The sequence below is a fragment of the Bactrocera oleae genome, chromosome 4, assembly GCF_042242935.1.
Source record: "Bactrocera oleae isolate idBacOlea1 chromosome 4, idBacOlea1, whole genome shotgun sequence".
NCBI classification, from domain to species: Eukaryota; Metazoa; Arthropoda; class Insecta; order Diptera; family Tephritidae; genus Bactrocera; species Bactrocera oleae.
The window spans coordinates 15,798,385-15,811,255 of NC_091538.1; the positions used below are offsets into that span (position 1 = coordinate 15,798,385).

A 12,871-nucleotide genomic window follows, 5' to 3' on the forward strand; every position below is an offset into this window, starting at 1 on the left:
AATACGCGAATAGCCGTTCTACGGCGACTACTCGAATAGTGCCCTGCTGTGAGTATTTGAATAAATGAAAATTGTTTGAAATTCAAGCAGCCTTTGATTTGTGCACAAAATTTTATTTGTGAATGTTTCACTTTTTTCAATAAGAATATAACGCATACAATTCGAATAGTCGACAATGAACGGTTGAGCGGATAGTCAAAAATGAGCGGTTAATCCGAAATTAAACCGAATATTATTATTCGAATTATGCCCTATCCGCTTAATTCATTTAGTCGAATACCAAGAGCTCTAGTATAAAATTATCGATAAATATCCATAGTTGACCTCATTACACCTTCACTATGCTTTTGGAAGACAGTTCAAATGTGCACTTTATAGTAAATTGATTTTAAAATCTTCCTTAACTCTTGAAATGTATATATATTTAAAAGTAAGAGAAGCTGATTGTGTTATGAAAGTATTGCTATTACCATATTTGGCTCAAGTGGGTCGGATATTTTGTATAATATGAAAATGTATTTACAAATGGGTGGTGACAAGTTTTATAGCTTTGTTATTAAACTAATCTATATCTCGCCTGACCACAAAATCTTAAACATGTGGCGTTATTTCGTAGAGAATTATCGCAATTCTAGTGGGAATATATACATATTTTATTTGTTAACATTTTATACCATTAAAAAAGTCATTTTTAACGTTAAATATATTAACAATTAGTGTTTGAAAAAACAAATAATTAAATTTATTTATCTCTTGCTAAATTACAATTTTATAATAGTTTTGTATAATTAAAACTAAATTAGTGAAATATGGGCACATACTCATACATAAAAATAGGAAATTACTTAGCTACAACTTAGCTATGATGTCAGACGGTGATACACTTTTGGAACTATATAGAAAAATATGAATCTTAATAGCATATATAAGACAAATAAACCGAAAATGCAGCCGATAATGATGGTCGTCCATTCCAAGGGGCTAAAATTACTTGTCACCGGCAATACGTGTGTGTTGAGGCCAAGCTGCAAATTGAAGAAAAAGGAAATTATTGAAAGTATTAATGGTGGATAAATATGTGTAGCATAATGTTTCATTGAATATTGATGTGTGGAATATGACAATCAAGGCCGTTATATAAAACAAACTACAACAGTTTTCTATTGCTGGTCATAGTCATCTTGGCTGTGCTTTCAGTATTTACAATTTAATGGAAAAGCTAAATGAACTGTGTAACTACGTAGGTTGCCTTTCATATTGCAGGATTTGGCAACCCTAGTGTTGCACCCTGGCAACTCAAAACTTTATCGTAAAGTATGATATTTTTGATGTTATACATACTCAGAACGTTTTGATATACGAGCGCTATTTGTGTTAATTACAGTAACTTAAAATATTAATCTCGGCCGAAAAATAAAATTAAATCGAACATTTTCGCGCAACTAGTTTTAACAACTTTTGACGTGGATTAACTCAGCAACATTCAAAACATGGATTTGATGAGACATCCACCTTATAGTTCTGACTTGGCACAATATGGCTTCTTTTTATTCTTAGGAAGAAAAGAACATACGCAAAATTTCAATCGATATCTCAAAAACTGAGGAACTAGTTCGCTTTATACAGTCGGACTGATGGGCAGGTAGAGGGAGAGACATATGTACAGTGGATAAAATTTATTAAATTCGATTTCAGCACATTTAACATTCCTCAAGTATTTGTCAGACAAACAGGGAAGACGACTCCAATCGACTTTTAGTTTTTAGGAATCAACTGAAACTACTATTTGAAACTGTCTTACATGATATAAACGGTATTAAGGTATAATTCAGATGAATCAGCAAGGAACATATCAGAAAAAGAAAATGATCTGGATCTGCGTATTTACGTCCGAATCGATGCAATAAAAAAAAATTTTCTCTCATAGGTTAAACATTGTCATCGGCGAAATCAAAATGAAACAGCAAATCAAGTAAGAACATTAGTAAAGTTAAAACATTTCAGACACTTAAACTACATATGAAGCACTTACCCAACCGCCATTTTCATTAATCCACGACACTAATTCATCTTCAATCACCTCCGACACACCATCTACCAATTTTGGTACATATTCGGGATGACCTTGGCGCACGAAATCTACCGACAGTCCACCGGCAATAGCAAATAGGGATATAACTTTACTCCATGTGATTTCAGAACGGAACAGATCACGACCTACGGCACCTAAAAGCAATGTAATCGTTTCGGCTGAATGAAATTCACCGCCTGGAGCGCGACAAATTTGTCTTGCAACACCTGTGTAGATACGCGGGTGCATGCGCTCTAACTCGTCGCCGAGCTGTGAAAGGAATCATGTGACGAGTATATAGAGAAAGTATGGATGTAATGTCAATAGAATCCACTTACCACCATCACAGCTGGGAATACCTCTCGTACTATCTCCATCGACGAAGTGCCGAGTATACTGCGTATGCGTTGAAAGCCCAACTTTTTATTGAACAATCCAGAACGACGCAGACGTCTTCGTATGTACTGACCGCATATACAACGTCCCTATGTGTATTTTAAAATTTGATTCTTTATTGGAAGCTTTTTTGGGCTTACACTTACCTGTGATATGATATCTTGTGTGGGTATTTGCGTTGCCTTCCAGCCGATCGTGTAGGACAATTTTCTCGTGACAACATCACTCACATTGCTAAGGCGTCGACGTGTTATATTCTGATTCACCTCCAATAAAGAAGCTGAGCTTAAGGTAGCGGGAAAACTGAATTTACGTCGATTCTGCGCCTGCAGCAGCCGTTCGCCATGCGAGGGAAAGCCAAAATTATCATTGTTCATCTTATAGCTGTAAAGGAAAAATACCAATTTGTTAATACATTTTAAAGAGCTTATTTTTAATTTGAGGTGAAAGATTACTTTTAATATTAATTGGCTCTTGTGCCTTTGTTACACAATCGGAACGGCGGCTCTATTTGTCTAAAAATACCAAAAGTAAACAAGTTCGGATCAAATTTTATGGTTTACATTTTACGATATACAAGTATTTTATGTTTGGATGGAAAATCGGGCAGCATTTTATCATTTTGTCTGTCAAAATTGCTTTTCTTTTTTCAGTACAAGCTGTTCTTATCTTAACAACGCGTGGTATGTTGGTTACCTATTGGTCTGTCGTCGTCTACGACTCGTAGTAGACTCACAAAAATTCTCGAAAGGAGAATAATGTACAGTCACTTAAAATTATCTAATTAGTAGCTAATATATAATTAAATATTCCTGCAGTTTATAAGTTGTACACTTTTTTGGTTTATAGGAGAAACATAATTATTTCTGTAGTGCGGACAGTCATCGTACGTATACCTATTTCAATGTCTCCTTTCAATTGCTTGGCTCTTATTTTTTTTTTTACGAACTTACGAGGGAGTTCCGATAAGTGCTAACCTTCACCACCCGATGTTGTCACTATCGCAAGAAAAGTTTACTATTGTGTAGTATATTCACCTAGGCGACTTCCTAGTTTGGTTTCTACCGGACGTAGAAGCGGGCGTATTCGAGTACTTTAGAAAAATGGGAAAGGACCATATCGGTCAGACGAACAAAATCTACTATCCAGTATTGGTAGACCACCGATTGAAGCTGCGCGAGGTAGCTACATAAAATATTGGGCATAACAAAGCTTTCGGCGCGATTAGTGTGGCGTTCCGTGATACCACATCACAAAAGTGTTTGAAGATGTTTACATGGAATCTGAAGCTGTTTCTGTATTATTTTGTAACCATATACGAAACAAGGAACAATCAATGTACTTCACCCGAAGAACCTGTTCCGAAGTAGGGGAACATTGTCCTGTCGGGCGGAAAGGTGATGGAATCGGGTTTCTGGGATTTATAAGGTGTAATCAACATCGACTACCTGGGCAAGGGCATAATGGGCAAAGAGATTTACTATATCGAATTTGGAGAATAAAAAAGTATTCTTCCACTAAGACCAGCTCACACCTCCGCCTACTTTGCAGACCTTAAAAAAACGTATTTTTCAGTCGCGTTAAGAAAATAAGTTCATCGCTGGGTCAAATCTATCGATCTAAAAGTACCCAAAATTTGTCAGCTAGGTATAATGTAATACGTATCGGACCACCCTCTTACATACTTGTGGCCGTAATGACATTATTACGTTGACATGCTATAGACGTTAAAGAAAAAACGCATACGACGCACAAATGTCAGACGACATGTGCCGCAAAAGAAATCCGAAAGACAAGTTGCTTTCTTGTTGACAACACTTGACAAGAGGGAAGGAGGTGATGTCATTAAAAATGATACATTGCGAAATTATGAAACTAATGTAAAAAAATCATAAATGAACTAATGAATGTACAAAACAAATATTATTAAGCGTTGTTGGCTGATTGCCATTGTTGTTGTGATTGCAATGCATAGCGCATACCCTTACCGGATGCCTGAGATGTACAAGTCGTTGTGGCGCCCATTTATGGTGACGCAATTCGAGGATTTATCGTGCATTGATTGGTAAAGACGAAAATGGACAACAAATGAATGTTGGTCGGTTGTTGTGGTGCGCGTGCGGCACAGCTGGTGGCATGCAACAGTATCTATGAAAACTATAATGATGACATGACCAAAGCAATATTGGTGTCTACTATTGGCTGTGATTGTTGAACATCTACATGTATATACACGTGTGTGTGCGTGTAACATACCAATTTAGTAACGCACTTACTCTTTTTCAACCTACGAGGAGCATCGCTTCCAGCCACTTTAGCCTTAAGTAGCGCACCGTGCTGCTGGTTCATAAGAGAGCTGTCATTAGTGTGTAGTTGTCACTGTAAACGAGATGTCAACGCAAAAGTGATTTGTTTGGTATGCTGCAGTGACAAGTTAAATCTTGGAAATTCGTTAACCTCTCAAATACTCGGTAATTTGTATAAGCGGCTTCGTGCAGGCATCTTCCAAGTTTTTACCTTGTTAATTAAATCTCTAGAGTTTTAAAATAAATAAAAGCAAATATGTACATAACTACATACCTATATGTCAACTCAAAAATAGTTTTTTTAATTCAAATATGAAGTAAAGTCAAAAATTAGCATATTTCAGTGAGTAAGTTGGGCTAGGCTGGTTATTAAGTTAGGGCAGTTGTACACCGGTCATTTGTGATAGCTAAAATCCCCTAAGGATGGTACAAAGCCCTCATACATATGTATATGGACAAAGCTTTGTAGTGACAAATTTCGCTTCCAGCTTTTTCTCCCGGTTGACTGATGGTATGATATGCGTAGATTTCAACTTTAATCTTGCGAAAGTTAGATGAAAGTATCGAGGCTATTATATCTTCCACCTTAATTGGTATCCAGCGAACCCCATAAATGCTAATTAGATAATGACTAATTATAGCCCCATCGACTAGGGCGGAAAGTACGCCTAAAATTTTTTTTTAAGGTTATTTGAATAGCAAAGTAGACGCCAGCAATTCTCGGATCATTGACGAGTTCAAGGCTAATATTTGGGCTGAAATAATTGTTGTACTATATATAAAGAAAAATTGCTTAGATGCTGGTGTGCTCTATGGGTAGAGGGCATCATTGATCCATATTTCTTCAAAAATGAAGCTGGCCATAATTTTACAGCTAATTGGGAAGGCTATAGAGCCATTATTAACGACGTGGCTAAATTGGAGGATGTTGATGTGGAAAACCTTTGGTTCTAACAAAACAAGTTGACATTTTGTTCATACAGGCAACGAAACAATTAATTTATTGAAAGAAACTTTTGGTGAGCACATTACCTCGCGTGCGATTTAACACTGCTGTATTAGTTTTCCTTTGGTTATGTGAAGTCGCTTGTTTACGCAGATAAGTTCGAGACGATTGACGCCTTGGAAGTGAATATTCGAGTTGCTGCAAAAATTGGGCTTCTCACTTGCTACAAATTATTTTCAAAACATAATGACAAGCCCTTATCTTTATAATAAAGCTAAATTCTTCACTATAACATTTAATTATATGTGTTTTATTTCTTTTTGAAAACCACATGTCTAAAATAACACTCTTATATATTATATGCTCTTAGATGGAATACACTTGTCTCAGCTTTTTAACAAAAATTCAACATAATTTTATTTAAAAAATATGTTTGAAACAACAACAAAAATTTTCCTCTATAATCTCCAAGAAGCGATTCGATTAGTAAGAATGACAAAATTAAGTCAATGTCATACTAACCTCTCTCAACAATTAATGGCACTCACAACATTTGTAACTACCAGGCAACAAAAATCGTGTCAAAAGAAAGCGCAATAAAATGCGGTGAACGAAGCTTTTTCAAAAAAGATGCGCATACGCTGTGTAACACGAAAAACGTGCGTTCAGCGCGCCACAACGTTAGCAGGGTTGCCTTAATCTTAGACATGCGTCCAGTGCGTAAATCGTAAATGAAAGTAAATTTTTACATGCAACAAAAAGGCAATACCCAAAATCAAAACAAAAATCGTGGTTTTGAAATTCGTTGATTTTAAATTTCGTTTTGTGTATAAAAACCAGTGTTGGCATGAAAAGGTCATTAGTTTAACTAAAGTCTAAATAACGAAATGACTTCCAGAATCAACCACATCGCGCTTACTATTTTTTTTTGTGTCGTCGTTGAAGCAGACATTTCACATTTCTTCGCAGACAACTATGACTACTACCCACAGCAGCAGCAACAACAGTTCTCTACATATCCTGTAGCGCCACCACAACCCGCCGTGCCTAGTTTATATCCAGTGTCACCAGCGGTTCCCACTCCTACACCAGCTGCACCGCCACAATCGACACATTCACCCGTAGCGCCAGTGCGACCTTCCTCCACTACCGAGTTCACGCTGCCCGAGATTGTGGAGAATCGTGGCGCCAAGAGTGGTGGCAGAATTAATTTTATTCCATTGCAAAATCAGTATTTGACGCCGGAAGAAGATCGTCCAAATTTAGAGGCATCGAAGCGACCACCTAGTTATGGGTAAGTGAACGCTAAGTTATTAGAAACTAGATTCGAAATTATTTAAAGCAATTAAGTCAAGTGCTTCTCGAAAAGTGTGAGAGCAGACGATTATAATTAATCTTCAATAAACCTTTTCACATTCATTCAGTCCATTTTGATCTTAAACACTATAGTCAGTTTAATCGTTATAGAAACAAACTGAATTACGAACAATGAGACGGTAATTGTTGAACAAAATGTTTACTTAAGTCTTCTGGTAATCGTTCTCTACAAATCTTTATTTGCAACACTAAATATTTGTATCCACTTTTTCAATCACTTCTTCAGTTAGTTTCATTGGTCGTGATTGTCTATCGGAAGGTCGCGGTATAGTAGTTTTCTGGTAGGTAGGTTAAACCACAACTTGTAAGAGTATATTTGAGGATCATATGACAACATTCATTAAACCACACTATGGCTTTCCTTAGGTGTGGCAAAAATGCGGAATATATTTTTTTTAAGATCTTACCCAAGGCTAGGTACTGTTAGTTACCTAGTTATACCAAAAATTTATAAATATAACCGATATATATAACAAGAATCCATTTGCCAAATATGAAAAAACCTCAATTCCACAATTTTTTTCTAAACGTTATATACCATATTTCTGTTCAGAACTTACATACTATTTTGCTTCTTACAAAAAACGCAAATAAGACGGTCTACTAGAAAGGTTAAAATCATACTTACTTACAATCATGTAAGCTTTTGGAGTAAAAAAATTATTTTAGCAAGAAATTTCTGATGTCTCACATTTCTACAGCGCCGGTTACTTTTATCCACGTCCCACATCCATTTTCATACCAACCACGACTACTACAACCACCAGCACTACAACTAAGCGTCCGGACCCTATTGTTGTGATTGATCCGCCAGACATTCTTCCCTCGGCGCAAGCACCAGGCATTAACGATCCCGTTGCGCTACAACCAGCCGTACCGGGCTACGACTATAATGTGCCGGCGGGTCCGCCGTTTCAGCTACCCACACACCCGCCAGTATCTACACCCGCACCCGTCTACTTGCCGCCGGATGACAGCACGCTCGATGCCACTGCTACTCCCAACGCTCTACGTTTGAGTGTACACGAAATGCGTTGCATGCAACACAGTGGCGGCTACTTTCGTGCTGTGCTCAAAGTGGACAGTTTTATAGGTGCAGCGCCGATAGTCGATAACGATTCGACTGATAAGCGCTGTGAATTGAAATTGTCGCGCAGTTATGTTGTGACCGACATAGCGGCGGAGGATTTTGAAAAGTGTGGCGTACATGCTTGTGGCAATGATTTATGTTTGCGTTTGCGCTTTCCCACCATACGCGGCATGCGTACGAGTGCGGATGGCATACTGACGCTGCACTGCAAGACGCAGGAGCGTGTGGCGGTCAAGATGCATGCGCTTAAAGTGAGCATTTCTAATGAGTTGTAAGTAAACACCGCTGAGCTAAAAGAAAATGTCACTGAACGCCATTCCAATTGCAGACAAGCGCGTAGTCTGGGCACCTATGCTCACGGTGGCACCCAGTTACCCTTTCGAACGCAAGTAGAGCTGTTTCGACGTACCGCTAAAGGTTTCACACGCAACTTGGACACACACAGCGCTGTGCTGCTCGGCGAGGAGTTGCTGTTACGCGCGCATGTGATTGCTGGCGATGGTAAGCGGGAGATTTAATATTTCAAATATAGGTATAGTATAAGCACAACTTTCAACAACCCACAGGTTGGAATTACACAAAGTTAACGGATGTGTATGTGCAACGCATTTCCCCAACCGGTGAACTGCTCAACAACGTTGCTCTAGTCACATCACGCGGTTGCATCAATCCATCCATGCAAAGCGTTTGCACACAGCCTCCGAGTTACGATCCACCGCTTGGCCATCGTTTGAGCTTCAAAGCAGTTATGTTTCAAGGCATGCGCAGCGGCGATGAACTCGTCTTATCCATGCGCATTACTGGTTGTTTAGAAGAGCGCGACTGCCATGTGGATGCTAGCAATTGCAGCGCCGTGACCAATTTGCGGCGTCGTAAACGCAATGCAGTGGTAGATGTGAAAAACCAACGGAGTATCACTCATGGCAGCGAAGTATCGGAAATATCTCGCATTGCCTTTAGAGTTATGGTACCAAATGGTGAGGCCGTGGAGCTTATAGATTCCTCAAGCAATGCGAGTCAAAATGCAGTCATTAAAGCAGGTGGAGAGCATGCATATAACGGTATGTTACTGGAGGTGAGCGCATTGAAATTAATTTCAGCTGTAGGCTTTGTTTTAGCGCTCACTGGATTGGGCATTTTCGCGGCGGTGAAGCTCTCAAAATGATCTATTAAATATGTATATGTGTATGCATTGTTTTTGTCACTGTACTCTTTTATTACAACAATTATAAGCTATGATCTTTTTAATAAATATAAACATATAAATACCTTTAATAAATAGTCATAAATATTTCTAAACTAATAGTACTGCATTTCGTTAATGATGTAATCTCTACTTGTCAGGTTTCAAGTCAGAGACCTGACAATAATTTCATATCAGCGTATATTAAGTTCATCACGAAGTTTGTAAAATCCAAAAGGAAATGTCGGACCCTACACCCTACAAAATATATGTATGTATAAAATATCAGCATGACCAGCTGAGTCGATTTAGCTATGATCGTCTGTCCGTCTGACTGTACTTACGCGAACAAGTCCCTCAGTTTATGAGATATCGATCTGAAGTTTTCTACACGTTCTTTTGTTCCAAGGAGCTGCTCATTTATCGGATTTCAGATTACTATAGCATATAGCTGCCATACAAACTGAACTATCAAAACTATGTCCTTGTATGGAACAATTTTTCATTTGACAAGATATCTTCACGAAATTAAGCCTAAGTTTTTGTCTAAAGCACTATCTAAATAAGAATCAGATTGTTCAGATCGAATCACTATAGCATATAGCTACACTGCAAACTGACCGTTCAAAATCAAGTTCTTGTATGTAATCTTTTGTGTTTGTGAAGGGTATTTTAACAACCGAACCGGTGTAACCGAAGTTTGTATATTCATATTTCAAGCGTACAAATAAAAAATGTAAAAAAAAATAATAATTTTCATAAAGTTATGCGTCCTTGAAGTAGAGGAGAGATTTCTATCCTTGTGGTCATTTGAAAAATAAAACAATGACGGGTTCTTAATTGATATCAATATCATTATAAATTGTAGGCTATTCAAACTTTCCACAATTGTTCTAACTTTCTGGAATTTTTATATACATATACATATTACATATTAGAAGTTTGTGTTGGTTCATAATATTAAGAGATATCTAAAGAATATTTATTTCAGACTTAAAGTAAATCGATTGAATAGAGTTTGAAATGTCTTTCCGACTGCTTAGAAAAAACAAGTTTCGAGTAAAAGACGTTTAAAGTTTGATGTTAAGTTTCAGGCAGTCGTCCGCTCAATCCGTTCTAGTTGCCACGACAGTAAAACGGCTATAACTTATGAAAGTAATTTGAATTTTGAAAGGTTCTTGCAATATTTATTGTTGGATATCGACAATAGAAATATTAAATGAATTTTTTTCCAAATTTCTAGACTAGAATACCGCCATAATACTTGTACTTTGATTGGTTCTATGACGCGAATGATAGGTGGAGGAGCGGAGATGTTCCATCTAACACAAGTAGAAACCAGAGAACTTAAAAGAGAAAAAGTTCATTTACATTCTCTGTAGAAAGAGCTTTTAAATGAAGTCAACGATAACTTCCCAAAGCTTAGGAATAATTTCCGTAGTATTGCGATCATTCCATGGGTTAGATAACTTTTATTTTAGCTTAGCTCCACAATAATCACTTAACACCGCTATAAATACTTATGCATTTATATTTCTTTTTATTTTAACTGCATTGTGTTTAAAGTTTAATTGCTTCTGATTTCGACGACTTTAAAATACTTATTTATTTAGATAATTGAAATAAATGCTGTCTTAGTTAAATCGATTAAACAACGCCATTTGAACACATTAAACGAAATAATAATGCTAAATAATGCTATAATATACAATACATAATACTCAGTTAAGTAAAATAAATCACAGCTGACTTTCAACTGTTGTCGCTGTCAATTATTTCACCAACAACATCGCTAGACGGATAGTTACGTTACTTGGCAGGCAACATGCTTTGGTCGAGTACTTATATATTATCAACTTTTCAAGGCAGACAATTGTAAATAAAGTAAATAGAGCAATTTGCCTTTCTACACACCATACAGCCAAAAATTTGTCAAATATAATATATGTACATTAGAAGAATTTAAAACCTGATAGTTCTTCAATATGCAACGTCAAGCCTCCGGGTCTGTTTCTGCTACGTGAAATATTTAATTTTCATAAAATCATGTATTATATACTCAAGATCAAATTTGACCCGGACAGGTTCATTTAATCTTCTGTATCAATAAATATTCTTTTTTAATTGGGACAACCTTTTTTATGTTCGTGTGAAGTTTGATCTCCACTTGTTAGTTATTTTGTGTTTGGCAGGTGTTTGTTTACGACGCGAAGAGTTTGTCTGGTGATTTTTACTTTAGAAAAAAAAAACTTGAACAACGACTTTACTAGAGACTTTGTGTTTCGAAAATGTTGCGGAAGTGTTTTGGCGAGTCTACTTTATCACGAACACAAGTATTTGATTGGTACAAGCATTCAATGAAGATCGTGAGTTAAACGAAAATTTGCCTCATTCGAATCGTCCATTAACCTCTATTAACGACTATAACACCAAGGATGTTAAAGTAATTGTGCTTGAAATTCGTATTCTTGGCATTAAAGAGATAACAGAGGATCTCCACAACTCTTATGGATCGAATCAACATAATTTTTTTTATAACATACTTATACCGCCAGGTCGCTATTCAGACAGTTTTGCAATAAATGTCAAAGACATTTGTCAGTTCAGCACTAGAGTGAAGCACTGCTGCTCGCTGAACTCAACTAATGTCACCATAATCTGTAATGATTTGATTTATGTTATGTTGTTGTAGTTGTAAATGCCTCTTTCGCACATTTGTTGTGCGCACTGCTTATTAAGAATGAATTAATGAATCCAGAGCTCATTACAAATACTTTACACCACATACTCAAAGTTGCATGCCTATAAATAACTGTTAACTTGGTGTTCACTTCTTTTATATGCGCTCATTCATGAGCTTAGAGCGAATAAATTCCCGACATTGCTTCAACTTGTAGTGCATAGAGTTGCAATTGTCAATTGTCGGTATCATTATTATTTATGGCTTTTCTTTTTTGCAGTCGCATAACATAGATCTCCGTGTTTTATTTTTGTTTTTGCCTTTCCTAATATTGTGTTTATTAAAATGCCACAATGTTTAATTGGTGCACAGCTACTACGCGCGCATAAATTATTCATTTGAGGCGAGTGCACGCACCTTATACAATTTTATTTCTATTTAATGCTCGCCATTGTTGGTCTCTCTTTCTTTGGCAAGTATAGAGACCACATGTAGATCTTTTTGACTTCTTTGTCTTACCTTGCCCTTGAAAGGTAATATCCAGGTGTCGAGTGCATATCTGACGTTTACGATCTTTTTAGTATGCTCACCTCTTGATGTAGTGGCTTAGGAAATTTACCGAAATTCATTAATTTTTCTACTGAAATACCTACAACAATTGGAGCTTAGTCTTTCTTTTGCAACTATATTTTTACCCTGAACAGGGTATATTAAGTTTGCCACGATGTTTATAATACCCAAAAAGAAACGTCAGAGTGCCTATAATGTATATATAGTATATATATAAATGATCAGCGTGACGATCTGAGTCGATTTAGCGAT

At 36.8% G+C, this 12,871-nt stretch overlaps 2 protein-coding genes across 8 annotated transcripts in view; one reads left to right on the forward strand and one right to left on the reverse strand.

The window, feature by feature from the left end:
• Positions 1–719: 719 nt before the first annotated feature.
• Positions 720–12,871, reverse strand: part of Buffy (BCL2 family apoptosis regulator buffy) — a 33,929-nt gene continuing 21,777 nt past the window's right edge. For 5 of the 7 annotated variants that reach the window (XM_036375619.2, XM_014235728.3, XM_036375613.2 and 2 more), the window contains exons 3-6: positions 2,614–2,851; positions 2,410–2,556; positions 2,033–2,341; positions 720–1,025 (exon numbers count right to left, since the gene is read on the reverse strand). In XM_036375619.2, the coding sequence (XP_036231512.2) occupies positions 861–1,025; positions 2,033–2,341; positions 2,410–2,556; positions 2,614–2,844 (852 nt within the window). In that variant the 5' untranslated portion in view covers positions 2,845–2,851 and the 3' untranslated portion in view covers positions 720–860. Of the gene's footprint in view, positions 1,026–2,032; positions 2,342–2,409; positions 2,557–2,613; positions 2,852–4,743; positions 5,001–12,871 lie in introns of all 7 variants that reach the window. The other 2 variants (XM_070108967.1, XM_070108968.1) reach the window with 2 other exon arrangements.
• On the forward strand, positions 6,607–9,351 carry LOC106618125 (uncharacterized). The gene is made up of 4 exons (XM_014235714.2): positions 6,607–7,013; positions 7,798–8,457; positions 8,515–8,687; positions 8,753–9,351. Exons 1-4 carry the CDS (start codon positions 6,607–6,609, stop codon positions 9,349–9,351), a joined length of 1,839 nt encoding a protein of 612 aa, XP_014091189.2.

Bases quoted from the DNA above. Each gene is read 5' to 3' on its own strand.
- LOC106618125 (XM_014235714.2), top strand. From the start codon at position 6,607: ATGACTTCCAGAATCAACCACATCGCGCTTACTATTTTTTTTTGTGTC. The intron at 7,014-7,797 runs GTAAGTGAACGC...ACATTTCTACAG, and splicing joins AAGCGACCACCTAGTTATGG to CGCCGGTTACTTTTATCCAC. The intron at 8,458-8,514 runs GTAAGTAAACAC...TTCCAATTGCAG, and splicing joins GTGAGCATTTCTAATGAGTT to ACAAGCGCGTAGTCTGGGCA.